General features: G+C 36.2%; 1 protein-coding gene across 2 annotated transcripts in view; it reads left to right on the top strand.

Annotated features, from left to right (window-relative positions):
* Nucleotides 1–26,349, top strand: part of CCDC141 (coiled-coil domain containing 141) — a 219,138-nt gene that overhangs the window by 115,400 nt on the left and 77,389 nt on the right. For both annotated transcript variants that reach the window (XM_063791317.1, XM_515948.8), the window contains exon 7: nt 17,939–18,133. In XM_063791317.1, the coding sequence (XP_063647387.1) occupies nt 17,939–18,133 (195 nt within the window). The remainder of the gene's footprint in view (nt 1–17,938; nt 18,134–26,349) is intronic.

Raw genomic sequence — 26,349 nt, 5'->3', positions numbered from 1 at the left:
TGGCATAAGACAAGGATGCCCTCTTTCACCACTCTTATTCAACATAGTATTGGAAATCCTAGCCAGCACAATCAGGCAAGAGAAAGAAATAAAGTGCATCCAAATAGGAAGAGAGGAAGTCAAACTCTCTCTTTTTGCAGATGACATGATTCTATATCTAGAAAACCCCATAGTCTCGGTCAAAAGCTCCTTCAGCTGATAACTTCAGCAAAGTTTCAGGATACAAAATCAATGTACAGAAATAATTAGCATTCCTATACACCACCAACAGCCAAGCCAAGACACAAATCAGAAAGGCAATCCCATTCACAGTTGCTGCAAAAAAAATTAAATTCCTAGGAATACAGCTAACCAGGGAGGTGAAAGATCTCTACAGTGAGAATTAGAGAACACTGCCCAAAGAATTCACAGAAGACACAAACAAATGGAAACACATTCCATACTCATGGATAGGAAGAATGAATATCATTAAAATGGCCATACTGCACAAAGCAATTTACAGATTCAATGCTATTCTTGTCAAAATACCAATGACATTCTTCACAGACCTAGAAAAACCTATTTTAAAATTCATATAAGATCAAAAAGAGCCCAAATAGCCAAGGCAATCCTAAACAAAAAGAACAAAGCTGGAGGCATTATGTTACCAAAGTTCAAACTATACTACAGGGCTACAGTAACCAAAACAGCATGGTACTAGTACAGAAACAAGCACATAGACCAATGAAACAGAATAGGGAATCCAGAAATAAGGCCGCAAACCTATGACCACCTGATCTTCAAAAAAGCTGACAAAAACAAGTGATAGGGTAAAGACTCCCTATTCAATAAATGCTGGAATAATTGACTAGCCATATGCAGAAGATTAAAGGTGAACCCTTCCTTACACCATATGCAAAAATCAACTCAAGATGGGTTGATTAAGGACTTAAATGTAAAACCCAAAACTATAAAAACCCTGGAAGACAACTTAGGCAATATCATCCTAGACATAGGAATAGGCAAAGAGTTCATGACAAACACACCAAAAACAATTGCAACAAAACAAAAATTGACAAATGGGATCTCATTAAACTAAAGAGCTTCTGCACAGCAAAAGAAGCTATCAACAGAGTAAACAGACAACCTACAGAATGGGAGAAAATATTTATAAACTATGCATCTGACAAAGGTCTAATAGCCAGCATATATAAGGAACTTAAACAAATGTACAAGAGAAAAACAAACAACTCCATTAAAAAGTGGATAAAGGACATGAACAGACACTTCTCAAAAGAAGACATACATGTAGCCCACAAACATGAAAAAAAAGCTCAATATCACTGATTATTAGAGAAATACAAATAAAAACCACAATGAGATACCATCTCACACCAGTCTCAATGGCAAAGTCAAAAAATAACAGATGTTGGTGAAGTTGCAGAGCAAAGGGAACACTTATACACCATTGATAGGAGTGTGTAAATCACAGTATGGAGACTCCTTAAAGCTAAAAGCAGAACTACCATTCAACCCAGCAATCCCATTACTGGGCATATACCCAGAGGAATATAAATCATTCTACCATAAAGACACATGCATGTGAATGTTCATTGTAGCACTATTCACAACAGGGAAGACATAAAATGATCCTAAATGCCCATCAATGACAGATTGAATAAATAAAATGTGGTACATATACACCATGGAATACTATGCAGCCATAAAAAAGAATGGGATCATGTCTTTTGCAGGAACATGGATGGAGCTGGAGGCTATTATACTTAGCAAACTAATGCAGGAACATAAAACAAAATACTGCATGTTTTCACATATAAGTGAGAGTCAAATCATGAGCACTTATGAACACAAAGAAGAAAACAATCGACACTGGGGTCTTCTTGAGGGTGGAGGATGGGGGAAGGAAGAGGAGCAGAAAAGATAACTATTGGGGACTGGGCTTAATACCTGGGTGATGAAATAATCTGTACAACAAACCCCGTGACAGGAGTTTACCTATGTAACAAACCTTCACTGTATCCCTGAACATAAAATAAAAGTTAAAAAAAAAGAAAATGTTTGTGAAAGCATCCACATTTTAGTAGCGACTCCAAAAATATTGTTTTGTTTCCTTTCCCATCCATAGTGTAAACTTCCAAATAGTTTTTATCTGTGGTTTTTCAACAATCTGATTTCTTGTTCATGGAAAAGAAATTCAATTTTATATGTCCTTAAATAGTAAGCAGCATATTACATTTTGGACTTTTGTTTGGGTGTGGATATGAGGCACAGAATAGGAAATGTTCCTTTCAAAGAAGATTTAACATAGAAATAAGGCATCAAGCTGAGGATTCATTAGTGAAGCTCCTATAAATAATGTGGTAACACAGAGAAAGCAGGTGTTCTCTGCTACCCACAGCTCAATTCAACAGCAGGAAGCTGGTGTATATGGCTTGTTAGTCTACTCAGTAAGTTCTTTCTAAGTAAACTTTGAAAATGCCTCTATCATTTCTTACTGGAATACATTCAGAACAAGAAACACAGCAACTTTCATAGCTCTTAATAAATGTGATACTTTATTCAGGATGTGTTGAAATAAATGAACTAAAGGATTTTTAAATACGACCTTTGACTCTGGGTAATTGTTTTAATTATACTTTCTTTACTGAATATGAAAATTCTTTTTTCTTTTGCATATATAAGAGACAATGAAATAGCAGACATGGATGATTATAAACCATCCTTTGGTTTAAAACCTTAGATACTCTTAAATTGTATTATAAATCAACTTGATGCCCCAAAGCTTGAATTCAACCTTTGAAACTCAGAATTTGTTGTAGGAGGTATTAAAATACTATGCAAACAAATACTTGCTAATTATTTTTTTTTGAGAAGGCATAATCAGTCCTTCTCTTACACATCAGAAATAATGTTCGTATAATAGAACTCCCTTCAGGAACCAATCTGTACTTCTATAGCTTCAACCCTTGGTTAAGTTCAGGCCCTCTGTAGTTGGTGCCATGGGGAATGTGTGGATTAGTGTTTCTCAACTCTGGCTGCACACTGGAGTCACCTGGGGGGTGTTGAAAAAAATACTGATGTCGCATCTCATTCCTAGAGATTCTATGTAGGTTTTGGTGGGCATCCAGCTTAAAAAAAAAAGTCAATCTTAAAATGTTGGAGTTTCTGTTAAAAAAGAAATCTAGATTTCCTGTTTCTTTAAAAAAAACTAGAAGATTTGGCATTATGAGACTCATCTTCCCACATAGACATAGTGACTCCTGGCTGGAGCCCAGTAATACGTTTCTTTTAGAAAAGGTATGCACACATCAGTCTGCCACAGTCCTTAGTTTGCCACTATTCCTCATGACCTACCCCCCCTTACCCTTGCTTCACTCATTCACATTATGTGCCTGGCTGCTGTAAACATTTGGATGTGAGACCAGATGGGCAATGAAATATCATCCAAGCAAAGTATAGCTTCAACTGATTTGCATTTTAGGAGATTACCTTGGAAACAATGTGAATGACAGTAATGGGAGGGAGACAGAAGACAGAAAATCACTTAAGAAACTACTGCGGTTTGAATGGGAGTGACTTTAGGAAAGGCATGATCTCTTTCGAGATGGAGGTTATTAATCTCCATCTTTAAGGCTTAAAGGAAACTTATAGCCTTGTTATTCAAGCTGTGACTCCCATAGAACAACAGCAGCATCAGAGAGTTGTTAGAGATTAAGAATCTCAAATCCACCCATCACACTTATTGAATGAGACTGTGTTTTAACAAATTCCCCAAGAGGATTTGTATTCATGCTAAAATTTAAGAGGAACCAACTTAGACATTTTGCCCACGTGTTTCATGTATGTACATGTCCCTCTTAATTTTTATAGATGACTTCTTATATTGTTGTCTTATATTATGACATATATTGTTCATGAAGTTCTTGATTAACAATAATTTTTAAAGTTATGGGAGAGAAGCAAAACTGAAAATTGTGTATAGAAACATCATCTCAAATGTTTTAATATAGCAGCATTCACGTATCTCAGCTTCAAGATTAAAACCATCTTCCACGATTCATCATCTAATCCGATTTTCCAAGTCATTGAAAATCTTTTCTAGTTGTTACTGAGTGATTTCATAAATTGGATTTGTGATCTTGGCCCCAAGTTCCTTCAAATAATATTATTTGGAGATCTTCAGAAAATACCAGTGCTTAGGTCCCACAGAAACTATAGTCAAAGGAAAGAGCTCAGTTTAAAGTTAAAAAATATTTATAAATATAGGATAAGGAAGTAAAGCAGAATCTCCCACAAGCTTATTTAAGTAATTTAAATGCATAATTATCATCAGTAGAGCCAATGCAAGAAAGTCTCTTTCAAAATATGTTTATTGTTTTATTTTTCTGATTACACAGTACCTTCTCATTTTAGAAAAAATAGAAATGACATAAAACTAAACAAAAGAAAATTAAAATCACACCGTATGTGGGTGTATATGGAAATAGGAAAGAAATATAAAACATTTACATATGAGTGTTCCAAAATTGTGTATTGTGTGCACATATACACTATATGTATGTATACACAAAAAATTGTATGTGTTGTTTTTCAATGTTTTTTTCCAATTAACATTATATCATAAGCATTTCCTCATTTTAACACATATTTTAAATGTGTTTTCTAAGGATTACATGTTACCAAACCGTGTAGATATACATTATTTGAAGTGGCAACATATAGCATCTTAGACTACTTAGCAGACAGTGAATGGGACACTCCCAGGCAGTATACAGCATGGCAGCCCTCAGGCAAGGGAATTGGAGTTAAATTTGAGCATCTCTGCTTACTTCTGATATAATCTTGGGCAAATTTCTTATGTATTTGGGCCTAGGTTCCAGTCCCTTTTGGTGAAAGGGGTAACAATTGTACCTAATTTACAGAGTTTGTTGTGAAGATTAAATGTGGTTGTATATAACAGTTTTGTGTGCGTGTGTGTGTGTGTTTTTTTTTTTTTTTTTTTTTTTTTGAGACTGCGTCTCACTCTGTCACCTAGGCTGGAGTGCAGTGGCACAATCATGGCTTATTCAGGCTCTGCCTCCTAGGTTCAAGCAATTCTCTTGCCTCAGCCTCTTGAGTAGCTGGGATTACAAGCATGCACAACCGTGCCCCAGCTAATTTTTAGTAGAGATGGGGTTTCATCATGTTGGCCAGGCTGGTCTCGAACTCCTCACCTCAAGTGACCTGCCCTCCTCAGCCTCCCAAAGTGCAGGGATTACAGGTGTGAGTCACCATATCTGGCCATATATAACAGTTCTTAGCACAATGCCTCACACAACAGAAACACAACATAATATGGGCTTTAAGAAAATAATGGTAAAGTAAATATTACATAAAATTTATCATTAGTGACATTTAGTAAATTCACAGTATTATGTAACTATCATGGCTACCTAGTTCAGAATATTTTCATAACTCCAAAAAGAAACACCACACTCATTAAGCAGTCAATCTTCATTCCTCTCTCCCCTCGGCCCCTGACAACCACTAATCTGCTTTCTGTGTCCATGTATTTACCTATTCTGGAAATACCATTAAATAAAATAATATTTAATGGCTTTTTGTGTCTGAATTCTTTCACTTTGCATGTTTTTCAGGTCTATCCATGTTGCAGCATGTATTAAAACTTCCTTTTTATGGCTGAATAATATTCCATTGTATGGATATACCACCTTTCATTTAGCCATTCCTCAGTTGATAGGCATTTGGGTTGTTTTCACCTTTTTCTAGTGTTAATAGTGCTGCTATGAACATTCATGTATATGGTTTTTTTTGAATACCTCTTTTCAATTATTTTGGGTAATACCTAGCAGTAGAATTGCTAGACCATGTGGTATTTCTGTACTTAACTTACGAGAAGTTACTATGCTATTTTTCCATAGCAGCTGCTCTGTTTTATATTTCTACCAGAAAGGTGGAAGATTCCAATTTCTCTACATCCTCTTCAGCACTTGTTATTTTTCATTTTGTTTGATTTTTATAGTCATCATAGTCTTCATGAAGTGCTAGTTCATTGTGATTCTTACTTGCATTTCCCTAATAACTAATGATGTTGCAGATCTTTTCATTTACTGGCTGACCATTTGTATATCTTCTGTGAAAAAATGTCTATTCAAGCCCTTTGACAAAAATGTTCTTTGATAAGTAAAAGTTTTAATTTTGATAAAGTTTTATTTATCTATCTTAAATTTTTTGCTATGTTTTTGGTGTCATATCTAAGAAACCATCATCAAATCCAAAATTATGAAAATTTATCCCTTATGTTTTCTTCTAAGAATTTGATGGCTTTAGTGTATATATTTAGATCTTTGTTCCATTTTGAGTTAAATTTTGTGTATGGTGTGAGGTAAGGGTCTAACTTCATTAGTTTGCATGTGGATATTCAATTGTCCCTGCACAATTTGTTGGAAAAAAATATTCTTTATCTGTTGAAGGACTTTGGCACACTCACTGAAAATTAATTGACCACAGATGTGTGGGTTTATTTCTGGACTCTTCTATTCTGTAAATCTATATGTCTACCTTCATGCCAGTTTGACACACTGCTTTGATTACTGTAGGATTGTAGTAAGTTTTAAAATCTGGAAGTATAAGTTCTCTAATTTTCTTCTTATTTATCAAGATTGTTTTGGCTATTCAGGGTCCTTTCCAATTCCACATTAATATTAGGATCAGCATTTCCATTTCTTCAAAAAAGGCCAGTGAGATTCTGATAGGGATTGCATTGTATCCCTACAATACTTTGGGGAGTATTGCCATCTTAACAACATTAAGTTCTCCAATTCACGATCATGTGATATCTTGCCATTTATTTAGGTTTTTCATTTTTTAACAATGTTTTGTAATTTTCCTTGTATAAGTTTTCCATCTCCTTGATTAAATTTATTCCTAGGTATTTTACTTTTTTTGATGCTACCATGAATGAAATCATTTTCTTAATTTCCTTTTCAGGTTGTTCAATGCTATTCTATAGAAACACAAGTGATTTTTTTTTTTAGCATTGATTTTATACTCTCCAACTTTACTGATTTAATTTATTTGCTTTAATTTTTAAAAATTATTCCTTAGGGTTTTCTGCATGTACGATCATATCATCTGCAAGTTTCCCCTTCTATATTCTTTGTTCATTTGTGTTTTGCTCATCTGTCTAGTTGTAAAAAGCTGCTACTTCAGTGTATTCTAGACCAGAGCTTCTCAAACTACAGTGTACTCATGAATTACCCATATATTTTAAAGGCAGATTCTGATTCATCAGCTTTAGAGTGGGGCCTTAGTATCTACATTACTAACAATCTCCAGGGTAATGATGCTGCTGGTCTTGGGGCTCCCTTTTGGATAACAAAGGTTATGAGGGAAATAATTGCACAATGAAAGAGAGTATAAGTGATAGAGTCAGAATACTGGGTCATTGTTAAAACTCAGAAGATATAAGTCAAAATAAATCTTTGAGTCTCTTAAGGTGTGGACATGTTTGCCCAAGCTTACAACTTAATTTTTTTGTTGTTGTTTGTATTTAGTCCTAGATACATTACTGAGGTAATTGAAGATCAAAAGACAAGTATTTAAATGTTCTGATTGTATATTTTCAAAAATAGGAATATTTCCTCAGAAGTAGCGCTTATATTTAGTAAAAAAAGGAGCTACTTATACGTCTCGTGGGTAGTTAAAGAGGTATGTAGCAGTATCCAGAGTTTGTATAATCATAGTGTCCAGGATATCCACATATTTTCCAAGTGTTTCACAGGCATTGTTGAACAATTTTCTTCTCATTGCTGCATTTATTAACCTGTATAAAAAAGCAGACTCTTCTGCTATTTGAACTTTCATTACCTCCCCAAATTCCTTCACCAAAGGTATGTGAAAAAATTGTAAAATCACTATAAAATATATTGCTTCAGTAAATCAGCTCACATATCTGATGATTACAAAGAAAATCAATAAAATGAAAGAGAGTCTGTTTTATAATGTTTCATCTAATTTAAAAAATAAAGTGGGGTCTGAATCTGAAATGTCTCAAGGCAGAAATTAAATGAGTTCTCCAAAGAGTAAGACACCTGCATCAGAGCATTTCAATTCCCCTGTCTTCATTTTAGTGAATAATTTGTTTTACTTGTCTGATTCTTTAATGAACTTTCCAGGTAAAAGCAGATGTCATTTTTCACAGAACATAAATCAGAAATCATTTTATTACTAACAGGCAAAACATATACAAATAGTATTGAATTTGCCAGCAAGCATTGGGAATGTCCACATAATGATGGGATTTTCATATTGGTAACCCTATTCTAGCCTTAATTTGCAGCTCAATTTAAAGCTTAGTGAACCCTGTGTTTTAATTTCCAAGGGAAAGTTGAATTTAGAAAGTCCCTCTGAAATGTTTATGCCCATCTAAGAAAGGGCTGAGTTAAGAAAGCAAATAAAGAACATTGTGCTCTATGATCTATGATCATGAGGTTTAAAACTACCTGCTGTAATTTTGCTTACAGAATCTTTACCAGCTCGTTAAGTTTAAATGCTTAGAAAAGTATTTTTAGTTTTGACTTTTACAAAAATTCCTCATATATCTTTTTTTTTCCTGGCATTTGTCAGCCCTTAAATAAAATGTCCCGGAAAGCATGGCTTTTTACAGTTAATACTATTATATTGCATGGTATTTTGCTATCATGATAATAATAGTGAAATTGAATCCACTTTAAGTGAACACCTGAGAGGACTTCTTATACCTTAACACAGTCAATCTGTGAACCGCCTACAACCTTCCTGTGCTAATTTAGCCATTTAGTGACTTATTTAATGCCCTAGCCTTCGCTTTCCTTGACCTTCTTTACTCCAAAGGCCTATTTTCAGCTAGCTTCAGCTTCCCACTCCTGTGGCCACCACACTTTGTTTTATGACATCACCCAAAACTGCACTCATCACAACCTCCCTGCCTTCTGTCTTTTCCTGGCCTCTGTCCTTGTGCTACTCAGCGTGGACCACCAGGACTGTTGTGAGTAAACTCAGTCACCCGGTTTCTCTGTTTCTTCCTAATTCTGAAACAATTAGCATAATTATTCTGATTGGTTCTATTTAAAATGTAATTTATCTGTTACCAGTTAGCCTTACAAATCCCTTTATTTATCATCTGTTAATTCCCTGCTCCATTCCCCATAACAACTAGTCCAAAACCTTCGTGCTCTTTTAAAATTCTCAACCACTATGGAGCCAGGCTTTAACTAACCTCAAAGTCGCCTAGTCACACAGAGTGAAATTGCTTGTTCTTTTCTTCGGTGCCCAGACTTTTTGTCTCTTCGTTGCTTCTCTCTTTTACTTCTCTTTCCCCTCATTTCTAGGAGAAATGGATCCTATTCTAGATCTCACTGGTTCTATCTCCTATTCACTTTATATCTCTTTTCATTCTTAATAACTCATTTTTCTGTCACCCGTCACTCCCCACCCCACCTCCACTCCTTTTTTGCCTGGATAACTCCCACAGCTTGTTTGAGGTCTCAGCTCAGATATTGCTTCCTATAGGAAACTCTTATTAATTCTCCAGACACCATTAGCTCCATTGCTCTATGATCCAGAATCGTCCTCCACATTCTCTTGATAACACCGACCCCCTTGCTTCAGTGCTCTGGCTCGAGCTGTCTCTCCTGCTTGGGACATGGTGTGTCATCCTTGCTCTCTCCCCAGGCCCACCTCTACGCTCACCAGCTGAAATCCCTGCGCGTATTTAAGACCCAATAAGACGGCTTCTCAGATACCCCAAAGCAGAAACTGATTTCACTTTCTGCTACACACTCGTTTTGTTTCCTGTTTGAGCTTGTGTTCATAAAAGGTGCTGAATAATGCTTTTTAGATGGTTCCACATTCAGTGTAGGAGAGTTATGGAATGCCCATCCCAGTATCACTTGCAGCTGGTTCACAGATTATTGAGTATAGAATGAGAATCCTGTGCATATACTTAGCAGTGAGCTGAAAACCAGAGCCTGCAAAAAGATGAGTTGAAAAAATTCTAGCTTTCAGTGAATTTTGTTAGAAGACAAGTGATTTCTTCCATACCATTAGAGGTAAGGATTTTTCCTATAATAGAGTACATAGCTATTATAAATATAGTTACAAAAATTTTACAAGGAAGATAAAAATAACCACATGGGCATATAGACAATTTTGGGAAAGAAAAACCTGATCATATTTTTTACCTTTTCTTAGCTTTTTTCTTTAAAGTGACACATAATAATCGTACATATTTATGGGGTACATAGTGATGTTCCAATGCATATAACATATGTATGTATATCAGATTGGGCTAATTAAAAATCCATCATCTCATTTATCATTTCTCTGTGTTGGGAACATCCAATATCCTTTCTTCTAGCTATTTGAAAATATATATTATGGTCATCCTACAGTGTTATAGAACATTAGAACTTGTTCTTTATATCCAGCTGTACTTTTGGATCCTTTTCCCTTTTAAATTAGTGGCACCTTTGTTGAGACAATGATGTGAATGAAGAAAGTAGGAAGAAATGCGTCAGTTTCATCTTTATGAATTAAGACTAATGATATACAATATTGCACAGGGCTGTTTAAACTCCTGATGGATTGGTGTAACAATCATTCAAGGAGTCTAAGGGTGAGGATTTTGTTTATTTGTCATTGTATCTTCCACAGGCTAGCTCAATACTTATTGAGTGAATGAAGTAATTTGTAAAACTAAAGTTAAATTTTAGATTTAGAAGTCATTAATACAATAATGTAATTTTCAGAGTCAAGTTAGTTGAAAGTTTTAAGGTTTAAACTACTATTTTTATAGAATCTATCTTCCAATTTTTGGTATAATTATATATCAATTATTCTAAATCAAATATTACCTATTCATTAAATACCTTAGAATATTCCGGATCAGTGGTTCCAAAATTTGTCTGATTGTAAGTGTCATTTCCTTGTCCCTGATTGCAAATAAAATGCTTCAGATTTTTTTTAAATCCTTATTTTTTTCACCCTACCAATATAAATTATGATTCAGTGGATAGGGGGTGAGCCTGGAAATACGTGTTTTTAAAACTTTCCCAGGAGATACTAACAGCCAATCAGATTTAAGAGCCTTTTTTAAAAAGTCTATATTTGAGGTTTATCGTGGATAAAACATAAACAGACCCTCCCTTCTATTAAGTTAGCCTATTTCATTTAGGGAAATCACCACAAAAGGTAAACATCACAACCTAATAATTTCCCCTGTAGCTGAGTTAGATGTGTTGAGATCCTGAAATGGATCTCAATGGATTGTGTAGACAATGAAAAAGTAAGTCCTCTGAGAACATTAAGATAAACTAGGACCACCTGGTCAGTCCATGGCACAATCTGATTGTAGGCAAATTGTGTTAGATGCAAGTATTTTGGCCAGCTAGACTTTTATTAAATTTAATTTAAAATGGAAACACCAACCAGGCTCTGTTACTTAACTAGAAGAAAACGTGATTAATAGGAACAAGAAATCTAAGAAAAACAGGGACAAGACACTAAAGAAGAAAATGGTTCTTGGAATACACAAATCTTGGGAATATTTTCCCCAGAATTCCTGTGTAATTAAATTTTCATCTATGTTGAACCAAGGCAGAAAGAATAAATGCATTTGTGCTCCAATCACTATTTTGAAGATTTGTTTATGAGCACAGTGTGTTGTGATTTTATTTTCAAATTGTATTTTGCCACATAGCCATTTGCTTCAGTATTTCTTAGCAACAAGCACCCTGCTTCATGCTGCTAAAGTGCTGCTTAGTGGGTCCACTCAGTGGCCAAACACTGAAGAGAATAAGGGAAACAAGAGATTTCCAAGTCATAGGCTATTTTCCTGCAACTTTAAAAATATCTGAATGAACTTAAAAAACGAACTAAATATCTAACTAAAATATCTAAATGAACTAAGATAAGAAAGCAGCAACTAATACTCAGAAATTAATTTGGTGATATCTGTCACTTCTATTATAGACTTGCAATTCCAATTCTGGTAAGGTTAATTTCTGGATCAAACAGCCAGTATCCCACATTTTAGGAGGGCATGAAATCCAGGAACTTGAAGCACAGCTAATTTGTCACTGAATTAACAGATGAGTCACTAGAGAAGCAGAAATGTACCAACTGGTGGTGACTGTCATTGCACTGAAGTAAAAGCAAGGCTCAAAAAGCAAAATCTTCTTCCTGAAGCTACTTAACAAGCTTGGAATAAAAAGTGTACCACTCTAGCTGGAGTTCTTTGCTCTTACCCACAAGCTCTCCCTGGTTCAGTCGCAATGATTTTCTACCATATGTCTGGGAGGTGAAACAGCACACTTCTTTCATCTCTAGGTGAAATGCTAAATCACAGTTCTTCCTGTTTGCAATCTGTGCCTTTGCTGGACTGCATCATAGTGAGGGCGAAGTTCAAATGGCGTGTAGACACTGAACTCAGCAAGCATGGGAGACTGAGGCAAGACACTTCTCTCCAGAATGACCCTGACATTTGTATAGGTCAGCATAGAAATGCCCCTGAAGGGAACATGAGAAGAGACTACCACCCAATTTATAATCCAATTTGACATAATCAGAGTTTCAACTTCTAAAGGGCTCAATGCCACTCTTCAAAAGCATAAACATTTCTGTAAAAAAAAAAAAAATCTTAAGCAGACTTTCAAATATTCTATGATTAAAATTGCCAGGTTTGTTTTACCATCTGCTAATGCAATCATGTAAAATTCTATGATTTTGTGTCAATGAGTTAATTCTAGTTGTTCTGAATGGAACTGTAGATTTGAGGGTTAAACAAGAAATAGGCTATATCTAATGAGATGGTCTAGGAATCAGTCATGCTTTGGGAACTATACATGAACTCAACACATGCTTCTCCCAGATTTGATTTTGGCCAGTAATCTCCGCAGTTAATATTTTTTAGTAGTTTTCAAATATATTCCCAATTGTTTTTTGGTCTACCTTTCCCCCACTTAAAACTTATATTCTGAAGTCAAGCTTATAATGAAAATTTACCACCTGATGTTGAATGGTTAAAATCCCCTCATACACAGGGAAGTTTTTGTGTGAGCAAAAGCTTACTAAACATACTGTAGTTATTATTATTTTTTCTTTTCAGTTGGAGCAGCTAACATTCTTACTTTTTGGATCTGCTTGCTGGATAATTGTTATGCCAGTTCATAACTTCATTTAAAGAGCTAAGCTAGGACTAGCAGTGGGGGGAAGGAAAGAAGAAATCTTTTTCGCCTTCTTGTCTGTCAGCACTAATCCTCTTAAAAGTACCCTTTCAATCAAGGGATCCAAGAAAAGCTCAATTTCCTCAGGAAATGGAATACTGAAAGGTACAGTTAAAAAGGTTCCTACTGTGAGTGAAAAATGAAAATAACGGAGTGACCTATGGAGACACCACAAACCTGGAAACACACAGGGCCTCACGTCTGTATCAGGTCAGAGATACGCACGCATCTCTGTCAAATTGAAAAGCCAAGGAAATGGAAGGCTTTGGCTTTCTGCTGGTGGGGACAAGTACTGGAAATGTTTTATTGCAAAGTGACTGAGACCCTGTTAGAAGTTTAACACTTAGCAGGCAGGCAGCAACGGCTTAGAGAAAACAGAACGAGATTTTCTCCATTGGGCTCCTCTAGCCTTGACAAGGGTGACAACTATATTTTTTAAATAGTGTGATGGATTCAAATTGCTCTGGAAAGTTTCATCTTAAAAATAAACTGGTGGAAGTGTCCCCTATGAAAAATGGCTGGGGAAATAAATACATTACCAGAATGGTATAGAAATGCATCAGAAACTGCCTATAGATTGCCCAAAGAAAACAGAACCAATTTTCCGAGAAGATTGAATAGAAATATTGAATGGACCCAGCTTCATTTAATACCCACAGAGTTCATGTGAAAATGTAATTAAGAAGACTGGGGATGGAGAACAAAAAAAGATAAGAGCCACAAAATGGCCCCTTACAGTTTCTTTGGAAGGTCACAGTACACTTTTTATAGCACAGTGCCAAGCACAAGGTTAAAGTGGGGTTTCAAAGGCTTGGCTCTACTCCAAAGGTCTCTCTTTAGTGTTGTTTGCAAAATTTATACTGAAGGCAGATTTATGAAATCGTTGTATTTCTCTTCTTGTTTATTATTTTGGTCCAGTTGCTAAGCAAAACTAAGTCTGAGTTTGGGCTGTAAATTTTCAACTATATCTATATTAGCTTTGTGTTTATTCTGAAATAGCGAGCCTTCTGATTTCAAATCTGAGAATCCCAGGGTCATACAAGATTTTTATCACCTCCGAGGTCTTGTCCAGGCCATGTGGAAGTTTTACCTAGGCAATTCCAAAATAATATGGTTAATCATTCTTTGATGAGAAAAACAGTGTGTCAAGACTGAGAAGAGCTGGGCTGGAAATCTGGTTGAGATAGCAGATTGTAGAGTCAAACTACCTGAGTTTGAAATTTGGCTCTTTCTCTTACTAATGTTGACATCTTGGGCAAGTTGGTAATCTCCCTTGGCCCCAGTTACTCCATCTGTAAAATGAAGATAATAACAGTTCCTACCTCATAAGGATATGATAAAAATTAAATGACATAATGCATGTAAAGCATTTAGCACACCACTAACATACAGAAAGAAAAATCAACCCTTACCATCTTGCAGACAGTTAAGACAACATCCTAGAGCTTAGTGTTGTTAGACTGAGCACGCAATGGCTATATTTCATTTCTTCATATCCTAACTTCTGCATTTTCCTTGCCCCTGTTTTTCTAGGCCCTCCCCAGCTTCTCCATATTCATTAAGTAGTCTCCCCTAATCGCACAGAAAGTTCTGATCAATGCCAAATCTTTTTAAAGAATTACCTGCTTTATTCTGCATCTTTACACATTATTTCTCCACCTGAGTTTGAGTATTAATGCCCCACAGATCTAAACAGACAGAAGAAGAAAGGATGGTACAAAGAGAGGAAATGAACTAACAGAGGAGCTGGAGAACAGGGACAAGACAAAGAAAGAAACAGAAAGACTCGTGGGAGCTGGTGAACCCAGTTGGTGATTCAGCTGCTCTTAGCTATAGAACGTTTTTCCCCAACATTGTTCCAACTGGAGCATTGGTCCCCTGAGATGACTGGCAAACAGTTTATTAATCAAGAGAGTTTGCCCAAAATATTCCACACCACACTTTCCTCTAGGAGAGTCTCAATGCACATTAATACATTAAAGATGCCAAGAAGTACTGCAGTAAAAAAACAAAAACAAACGAAAACCACAAAAAAAATCCGTTTTACTTTGTTTCATCTCATAAGACCGATCAATACTTAACACTAATCAATAACATTTTGGGAAATATTTCACTGCCATTATTTTACAACTGGGTAATGGGAATACCCATAAATGAAGAACACATTTGGAGAGCTAATGAACCAAAACTGATGGGCAGAAAAGTGGGACTAACACTTAGTGAGTGCCTATTATGTGTGCCAGAAATTGTACTGTTTTAAAAATACTTGCTCATTCCCAGTAGGTTAAAGTAATGGTTTTTAAGTGGTAGCGGTAATAAAAGTGCTTTATGAAAGAACATCTTGGCACATATTAGTTTTCCTTAAGTGGGGACACAATAGCTCTTTAAAAATTGAAAGATCTTGAGAACTCACGTAGCCCATATCCATGCTTAAGAGTGCTGCTTTTGCATGCACTGAGAAATTGCAGGTTTTGGAGTCTATCCTCAGTTCCCTGGAAGGTAGCATGAGACAAAGACCTGTGAACTAGTCCTGGTACTGCCTCTTACTGGATATGTAACCTTGAGTAGCATACTCTTCTGAACCTATGTCAATACTAGAAAAAATAATAATATCTAATTTAAGGGTTTTTGAGGATTATAGTTATAAGCCACAATTTTATATAACTGATACTTCAAATAATTCAAATTTCTTATCAGATTTCTTACTCTACATTTTATACTCCTGTATTCATTGATCAAAATGTTTTTCTCTTGCACCTAAAACTATAACAGTTTCCATGGACACCACAAAATAATATGTACAGTTTCTATCTTAACATCTGCTAATTGTTATTTAAAATACTATTGTATTGAGTGTGTGTGTGTGTGTGTGTGTGTGTGTATGTATGGAGTTCAGTGACATGATCACAATTCACTGCAGCCTCGACTTCCTGGTCTCAAGCGATCCTCCTACCTCAGCCCCACCGAGTAGCTGGAACTACAAGCATGCGCCACTATGCCCAGCTAATTTTTTGCATTTTTTGTAGAGACAGGGTTTTGCCATGTTGGCCAGGCTGGTCTCAAACTCCTGGGCTCATGCCATCTGCTTGCCTTGGCCTCCCAAAGTGCTGGGATTACAAACGTGAGCCACCGCACAAGCCATTTTATTCTTTCTTTATATTCCCCAAGGCATCTGTCTTAGCATAGTGCTGGGTACATAGTAGTACCATAGTAGTTACTTTGTAAAATGAATGAATGGAAACAATAATGGCAAATTGCACTAAAATTGTGCTGATTTTACACAATGTAATATAACAAATGTAACTTAATAATAGGATACTTTGTACTGGTAGAACAAGGCAGGATGGAGTCAGACTGAGACTTCTGAAATCTTGTGCTAAATTTTCCACGCTTCACAAGTAGCCTATGCCTATCACTCAACCGCAGCTTATATGGATACCAGAAGATTCACTAACAAGACAGTCATGTTAGAGATAATCATTCTTTTATGACAGTGGGTCTGACTTCAGGACTTTTGCAAGAAACTTGAATTTCCCTTCAAATAAATTGAATGTAAATATGTTTGGTTTACTCCAACTCATGTTTTAATTCTGTTTAATGTTTTTCCATTCTCATGCAACAAAAAGTAAAAAGCTACCTCTTTTCATTTTCTGAAAGGTCTATATACCATTAAGAGTGAAGCCTTGAGAGGTGAAACCGATATCATGAAGGAGAAAATACCGAACAATAACAGCTATTCATTTTATGAGGAGTAACAGAACTTCATTTTATTAGGTTGGTGCAAAGGTAATTACTTTTAATGGCAAAAACCACAATTACCTTTGTACCAACCTAATAGCTGTAATCCTAGGCAGACACAAAAACAACAGTCATAAGACATGTGATTTCTCTTCATTTCTTGTACACATTTACCTGCATTGACAGTGAGACTGAATTGTGGGAAAGATATGTTTTTATACTTAAATGAATACACATCGGACAAAATGAGTTCAAGATTTAAAACTGTTGTTCATTGTATAGGGGGTATATTTTTAGGTGGAGTTCACAGAAATGGAAGTGACCTGTATTCAGGTCAGCTGGGAGCTCTGCCAGTCACTCATCCCAACTTCCTGCCTCTTTCTACTCTCCCTTTTTAGCCTCTTTCTGTGTCTTTTCCCACTACATCTACATGGTACTCAAACCTGTAGTGAAGCATTTACCACTACAATATTTACTACAATTTCATGATTTGAAAATCGAATGGCAGATTTCTGATATACTCAGCATATCTAAATGTTCTCTGAATCTTATCAGAAATTATAAAAAGAGGTGTCTTTGTCAGTTTGCGTTTCTATAACAAAGTAACATAGACTGAATGGCTTGTATACAATAGATATTTATGTCTCATTGTCCTGGGTGTGGGAGGTTTGAGATCAGGGTGCCAGCACGGTAGAGTTGTGGTGAAAACCCTCTTCTGGGTTGCAGACTGCCAACTTACTGTATCCTCACATGGTGGAAGGGGCAAGGCAGCCCTCCCAGGCCTCTTTCATAAGGTCACTAATCATCTCCCAAAGCCCTACTTCCTAATATCATCACCTTGGGGGTTAGATTTCAGCAGAGGAATCTGGGGGGGACACAAGCATTCGGTCCATAACAGAGGAGATGTATAAAATAATAAGAATAATCTCTTGCAGGAATGGAATTCTGCTGTTGAGAAGCTGAAGAGTGAGGCACTGAGAATTCTGCTGTCAAAGGACTACGTGGAGAAAGAACACCTCCAGCTCTCTCACCAGAAACTCAGTCAGCTTCAAGAAGAATTTGGTCAACTCATGGTGGAAAGGATTATCTGGTTAAAGAAGGCGAATGAATTTTTTAACAGTGCTAACAAGGTCAGTGTGAGGTCAAGTTGATAATTTTCGGTAATCAGGCAGACCAGTAAAAGACCCATTACTTCAACTGACTGGAGCACATCACAGAAGTCAAAACGCCATGTAAAATTTCAAAACTGATAGCAGCAAAGAGAGCTTTTAACATATATTCCTATTATGGCCATTATTTGATTCTCAAAATTAAAAGACTGTTTTCACATGTAAAAGGTGACTTTAAAAACAACAAACAAACCTCGTGAGGGTTTTTTGTCTTTTTGTTTGGTTTGGTTTGGTTTGGTTCATTGGATGGTTTTTGTTGTTGTTTTGAGAAAGGGCCCGGCTCTGTCACCCTGGCTGGAGTGTAGTGGCGTGATCATAGCTTACTGCAGCCTCGACCTCCTGGACTCAAGTGATTGTCCCACCTCAGCCTCCCACGTAGCTGGAATCATAGGCACATGCCACCATGCTTGACTACTTTTTTTTTTTGGTAGAGACAGGGTCTTGCTATGTTGTGCAGGCTGGCCTCAAACTCCTGGGCTCAAGTGATCCTCCTGCGTCGGCCTCCCAAAATATTGAAATTGTAGGCATGAGCCACCATGCCTAGCCTCATGAGGGTTTTATCTTACAGCTGCCACTGGTCTGTTTCGGGGGGACACTTGTGCCCACATTATAGTGTTTCCCATGGAGGAAGAGAATTATCATAAATGTATCAAGGTTTAAAAATACCTTAAAATTTTTACCGAAGGCCTCCTTTTTTTCATCCTCTTTAATTTACCAGGTAAAATACATATGAATATTGCAAGCCTTTTTGCACACAAGCCGTGAGGCTAGAAACAGTGCCTTAGCCTGATTGTTCCACCTTGGTCTTGCCTTTTTAAGTCAGCCAGAGTGAAATCTGGCTGTGGACCATCTCCAGGTCTTGAGTTGGAGAAGTACTCTGCTTCTCCTCTCTGATTCATTGGACATTGATTGCAGCAGGTGGTTCCTGCTAAGTGGCAATGTTCACCTGTTCACATCACTTGAGTACGGCTCAGTATAAGAGGCTGGTGATCATGTTTGAAAATTTTTTCTACCTTTTCCAATGTAATATACACCTTCAAACGGTGTTTTTAGAATTGTTTCATACCTTAAATTTCACTGATGTTTTCAAAACAGACAATGTGGCAGAAAATGAATGAGGAAACCCTGGAACCTAGGTACATTGTGATCTAAAAATCACAACATCAACACCCTGAATACAATGTCCTGGTGTATATCAAAATAGTGACTTAATTTTGAACTTCTTTACTAATAAGAAACTTTTTGAAAAAATAAATAGTAAAATTTCAAAACAGAGTTGCTAAATTGTGGTAAAATGTTAAAGAAAGATTTATTGTCAGATTATTTGTCATTTGGGATTTCTTTAAGAGAGGAAACAGATATACCATATTACTGGAGCTATTGAACTAATTAGATGTTAGGTGCTAGTTAAGTTTCTCCTCAGTAATTCTGTTTTTGAATAAGAGACTTTTAAATTTAAACTGCATATTCATTCTTCAAAATGAGTGAGTCATCTACAAGTCAGTTAATATTGTTTCTAAGGAAAACCATTATCAAACATATTGCTATAAAACAATGCTTCCAGTACAAACCCTATAGTTTACAGCCTTGCAAAATGTAGTTTCTCTCTTTCATTCCCATTCTCTTACTCTTGTTTTCTCTGCTCTCATTATTTTTTACTTTGCTGGGATATTTTTCTGGGTTTTAACAGAGAAGAAATATCTCCTGCAAAAGCCTTTTTTTAAAAAAAAAAAAAGAAGAAGAAGAGAGTGGTTACTTTCTCAAACTCATACAGTAATTCAGGTCAGATTGGAGTAGAGAATTTATGTTTCATAATCACAAAGACTTTCGATTTCTAGATTCCCCATTTTATCATTTGAAAGCCATGGCATGCTAACTATACAAATTATAATAAGCTCCACTGGGATTTATCCATACTGTAGCAGATTCTATAGACAAGTGGCACTCAGAATAGTGTTAGAATCCTTTCTCCCTTTTCAAAGCATCAAGGAAATAATTTCTGACTCCAAATCTAAGAACTCAGTGTGAAAGATGATGGATATTTCTACCTCAGCAAAAATAGAAGCTGGAGTTTGGAATGTAGATGTTTAATCATGACTGTTGAAATGAATTTTTTACTATGTTATTAAGTAAAATAACTATATTATTAAGTAAAATAAATGATGAAATTATGTCGTGTAAATCTACTCAAAGAAGAAAACTCTTCTTGTGGCTTATAAATGGTATTTTTCTTTTTTATTTATATTGTAAAACCTCCAAAGTTTACAAAAATTTGACCACTTTACCCAATTTTTAGCATGACACTTATAGCCCTAGTTTAAATAAAGAACTGAAGTTTTAAAATTAATATAATTTCAAAATCCCTTAAAATGTTTTTTCTAGAATAAAATTCTGTTTACACTAGTGAAAAGGTATGTTCAGTTTATATAATGAATTATCTCCGAAACACTGAATTTTCCTCTTGAAAATTCACTTTGTTGTGCCTTGAGTGCACTGGGTTTCCTAATTGTGAACATTCCTGTTCTTAGATGAAGTCATGCTCTCAAGAACTGTGAGGGGTTTGAGATTTTACCCTACATTCAAGCTAACATGTTAACTTATCACAGTTTCATGGATGATTGCAGAAGACACCTGACCTCTGGCTCAGAGGTGATTGATTATAGCAAAGCAGCAGCCAGAGTGTCAGCATGCCACATCAATTCTCCCAGCCCCAAATCCCCCTGAGTGATGCAGATGGACCCAGATGGATATATGCACCTGCAGCAGGTGGGGTTCAGGAGAGGAACCCTAAGCTTGGGGAATCTGTAGTTTTACAGCAAATAGGAAGCATGCCTGCTCTTTGTCTTGAAGGGCAACATCACCTCAATCCTGAAGGTTGCTAGTTGCAGACCCAACACTGAGAAGTGGCCCAGATATAAAGGGATCAGAGTCTTGTATTCTTGACCTACCAGTGAGATGTGTAGGAGCACAAGAGATCCATGAAGAATTTTCTCTCCCAGCACATGCAAATTGGATGTTAGCACTGCAGGAATAAAAGGTGAAGTCAGCACTTTACAAAAAGGTACTTTCCTTGAAAATCAATTTCATTCTTGAAAAGTGGAATTATTTTTCAGCAAACAACTTCTTGTTCCAAATTCGTTGAAGCTATGTCAATATAGTTTTTCAATTTCTATGTCAAATACTAATGTATCAAATTTGTTAGTGTAATGGGCAATATATAAATGAGTGAGTGGGATAGCTTGAATATCTGCTTGGTAAAAAGTGAAATATATGATTTTTAAAATATACTTTTTACTTTTTTGAATTCAGTTAAAATAAAACGAATAAATATCCAATTTTATCTGCAGAATAGACAGTAATTTTCTCATATATATTTCTTTTTTCATCCAGGTTTTATCATATTCCTGGTTAAAATCATTGAGGAGTCCCTCTTCCCCCTTTTCCTTTCATTTTCTTTCTTTCTTTTTTTTTTCAGGGGGTGGGGACAGGGTCTCACTGTCACCGAGGCTGAAGTGCAATGGCATGATCACAGCTCACTGTAGCCCTGACCTCCAGGGCTCAGGTAATCCTCTCACCTCAGCCTCCCAGGCAACTGGGACTCCACCACACCAGGCTAATTTTTTGTATTTTTTGTAGAGACGGGATTTTGCCATGTTGCTCAGGCTTGTCTTGAGCTCCTGGGCTCAAGGGATCCACCCTCCTTGGCCTCCCAAAGTGCTGGGATTATAGGTGTGAGCCACCACACCCCACCTCCTTTCATTTTCATTCATTCCCCTCTCTAACAATTCTAGATAGGGATATTATTATTTACTAGAAATATTTTACAATAATTTATTTTATTATTTAAAGGTGAATTCATGAGAATAATTACCCTTCTCTTTAGATATTCACTTATTTAGTATATATTTATTGAGCCACTGCTATGTGTCAGGCATTGTTCTAAATGCTAGAAAACAAATAGCAGAGAACAAAACTTACAAAATTTGTGAAATTCAGTAAAATATAATTATCACTTAATTGCCCACATTGACAACAGTTCCCCCACTGCCTTTGTCCAGTGGCTCCAGGAGTGCAATTGATTACCTTTAATTCTGCTAGGGTTTGATGATTACCCAAGGTTCAGGAATGTTTCTCACCCAGAGGAAGTGTCTGGCAGCCTGTGGCTTGAGATACGGATGTTTGAACCTGGAGTGAGCAGCAGGTGGCGATGTTGAGACGGCATTAGGAACTCGCTGCTTGCTGTAAACCAACCACTGGATTCAAGTGGAGTGAGCCATATAACTCAAGAATCTGATATACTTCCTGTTCTTTTTAGAGTTTCCTAATGTGTTTGGTGAATGAACCTATTTGTCAAATCACTTAGCAGAATATACAAGTAAGTGTCAGTTGTCGACATTGATTAATAGTTGATTGGAGAAAAGTTCCTCTAATTATCAGATGTTACTAAGACTTATGAGAACATGGCATGAAATATGAATATAGCACCTATTAGAATAACTCATCTCGATCCTCCAAAATATTCATCCTTCGGGATTATAGATTATCTTATTTATTATGCTTCTAATGTGTTCACAGAAAACAAGCTATGGTTGATATTTATTGATCACCCCAAACGTATTTATCATTGTTAAGGGAATGTAGTTTGAATCAGAGATAAATATACAATATGTTTCAAAAACAGAATGAAGTGAGCCTGTATTTACATGACAGCTGCAATTGAACCCAAAACTGTAAAACATGACTGATTGGTCATAATGTATTGTGTCCTATGCCTTCCATTCCCAGGCACATGATTTCATTGAAGAAAGCAAGCAGAGGAAACTGAGGCCAAATCCATTTTATGAACATGATCTGATTTTTGGGTGGTCAGCCTGAAAGCAAAGATGAAGCAAAAGTTGGGGTGGCCAAAGAAACACACAAAAAGTAGTTTGAAATGTAACAATTGTCATAGCTTCCATTGTTTCTGCCATAGCTATTGAAACATTAATGTCCTTTAAGAAGATGATGTTGCTTTTTCAAGATATTTACAGTGATCCACAGTAATGCTTATAGCAACATCATTGTTTCAGATGCAAACAAAATAATTATGCATGGAATTTGTATACTTTTTTCATTTATATATAGGTGATATATATGGTATCTTAACATTTTCAAAATAAACACATTTTAGGCCCAGCTGATGAAAAAAATTAATTAAAATGGTCCAGTTGTTGTACAGATTGAAATTTTAAGAAAACCTGCCCAAGTAGAGTACCTAAAAAAATACTATGCAGAAGGAATTTATTGAGGTAATATAAATGAATTCAAGAAATAGGCTAAATGTTATTAGATATCAAGGAAAATATAATTACTTTCAGTTTCATAATTCCTCAGCAGCCTGTCTTAAATTCCTCTTTTTCAGAACAACTCCCCTTTCTCTTAGAAATAACTAAAGCCACTTATGTTCCCTCCCTCTCTTCTTCCATATTTGCATTCAGCTAATATGTTGTGTTCCTATTCTTGCCATGCATCAAATGGGTACTTGAGCGAAAGCAATGAAAGATACAATCCCTGCTTTCCAGACCTTCTCAGTCAAGTTTAGACGAGAGGCCAGGGAACAGAGGTGCACTGGGTTGTGGGAAAGCTATGATGGAGTAAGCCCAAAGCATTAGGACACACAGAGCAGAGACCCTTAACCTGGCTCACGGAAAAAGAGTCAAGGAAGGCTCCCCAGAGGAGGTGATCACTGAGATAAGTTTGAAAGGATGGGGCAAGAAGGGCCAAGGAAGGGCTGGATGGTACAAAGTCATGCCATGTTTGGGGAACCTAAGATAATTCAATTTGCCAGGAATGTAGGGTGTACACCTAAAGTGATGAGAGACAAAGGTGGTAGAAGCAGGTGGGGAGATCAGGAAGCATTTTGAATAGCATGCTAAGGAGTTTCTATTTTATGCTGAACATGTCTTTATATATGCAGAGATATTTAAGAATTGAAAAAGTCATGATGATGCAAACCTCACCACAAGAAGCAGATGATGTCTTAATTTACCCTCTTCCTGTACTCCCTCTGACAGAGTAATGACTGTAGTGTTTAGAAACCTTTGATTTTAGAGCTCAGAGATCAGGCTGTTTAAACCACAGCAAGTATTTGATAAATATGGCTACGTTATTAGCATACAATTATTAAAATAGATATATCATAGAAAAATTATAGAAAAAGAAACATCTTTAACATCTTAAGTGTCTCATGAGAGCTCACAACTCAGTTCATATCTAATAGTCTGATAATCAAGACGTTCAATTTTATTGTCCTCACTCATGAATACCTTTCACATTTAAGCTGTCAATGGATTTCTAACTTAAGGGTGTATTAATTGGTTTCTCTTCTATGTGCAGTATCAGATTGTTGCATCTCTCTGTTGGCAGTAAACACATTCTGCCTAGTATTATAGATATTTATTTCTGGGTATATTTCTTTTGCTAAATTAAAATTTCTTGAGGGTAAGAAACATGTCCTTTTCACTTTGTGTTCACCAGAACACCTAGAACAGTGACTTCTAGTTAGTGGGTGTTCAATAATTATTTGAATGACTAAGAGCAGTGAAATATTATAAACTGTAGAGTTTCAAGGCCAACTACATGAAATTGTTCATAGGAGATTATATTGATCCAAGGTACTTGGGACTTGACCATTTTGAAAGAAGATAATTTAATTACTTTAATATACAAGGAACACAAATTTTAAGCTTCATCTCTGCGTCATATCTGAGAAGGCAGGTCTTGCTGTGTAAAGGGCTTGTCGTCTACACATAGTGCCTCCTCTGAGACATCTCCAGGCAGCACTAATTGCTTATTTTGTATCATTTCCATAATATTTCTCTGTACGCCTTAGAGAGAGATTATGTCCTCATCTTCTTTGTGTGTCACATAGGTTCAAAAAACTTTTGTCGGATGAATGAATAAATGACTGGCCATGTGACAAATCAATTTACATTTTGAGCTTGAGTTTTCTCTTTTATAAAATCAGTCTAATATTCCTCATCTACTTCAGAGAGTCTCATTCAATAATAAAAGTTCTTATAGTTGGTGATAAATTGTACACAATCTTTTTGGGATACAGTTGGAGTGTAAAATAAATGGAATTGTAGGGTATTAAGTGAAAATTAGAAATGTTTGCTAGCATGACACTTTGCCAAAATAACAGTAGATTTTGGAGCCAGAATGCCTGAGTATCTTGGACATTTATTAGCTCTATGACCTTGGGCAGTCACTTAACTTCCCTGTGCATTGGCTTTTTTAACCTGTAAAATAGAAGTACTATTGGTACCTTACAAGGACATTGTGCTGTCTAAGTAAGTTAATACGTGGCTACAGCACAGAACTGCTAAGCACTCACTAATTGCTAGGCAGTATTTTGTCTTTATATCTCTAATGTGATGTAATGCTTTTGTTCATTTTCACATTCCCAGCACATAGCTGAGTACATAGTCCATAGATTTCAATGTTTTTTGAATAAGTGAAAAAATAAGTGCTTTACACATTATAAATGGACATTTTCTACATTAATATTCCCAAGATCATCTTAAAGTCATTTAGGTCAACTTAGAGAAAAGAAAACAGAAATTATAAATAGTGACTAGCTGCCTAAAGTGCTATTGGATGGGTCTAGTTGTATTCCTCAGAACAAGAGATGGTCAATGCATAAACTTCCTCCATTCCTTGTTGATAAAATGCTTCAGATACATACCACTTTCAATCCCAAACCTCTTTTATTCCAGTGTTTTCTCAGCTTTCCAGATTATGAGACAAAAGCTTCCATAGGTGCTAATGGCATTTAATACCTCTCATTAATACCATGAATTCACCCTGGAACAAGGAGGGAGCTCTGAGGTCCAGCAGCAACTGCCTTTGACAGGCAAGGAATAAGCTGGAGCTGCAGCAGGGGACAGCAAATATTGGGAGCTTAAAAATCACATCACCCCTATATTCTGGCCTTCAGGGCATTTGAAAGCTTGGGCAGATGTGGGGAGGACCTGAATTAGGAATCAGTTCCCCAGAGTGGGAACCACCAGAAGTTCTCTCAGGTGATGTGTAGGAAAGGAAACTGAAGCTTTTGGTCTTTGTAACAGAACCTAAGGGAAATCTGAATCTCTACAGGTAATGGAATCTGGTGCTCTAATTAGAAGCACTAATTAGAC

This window comes from Pan troglodytes, chromosome 13 (assembly GCF_028858775.2).
Source record: "Pan troglodytes isolate AG18354 chromosome 13, NHGRI_mPanTro3-v2.0_pri, whole genome shotgun sequence".
Lineage (NCBI taxonomy): Eukaryota > Metazoa > Chordata > Mammalia > Primates > Hominidae > Pan > Pan troglodytes.
This window is presented reverse-complemented; position numbering and strand designations above follow the sequence as displayed.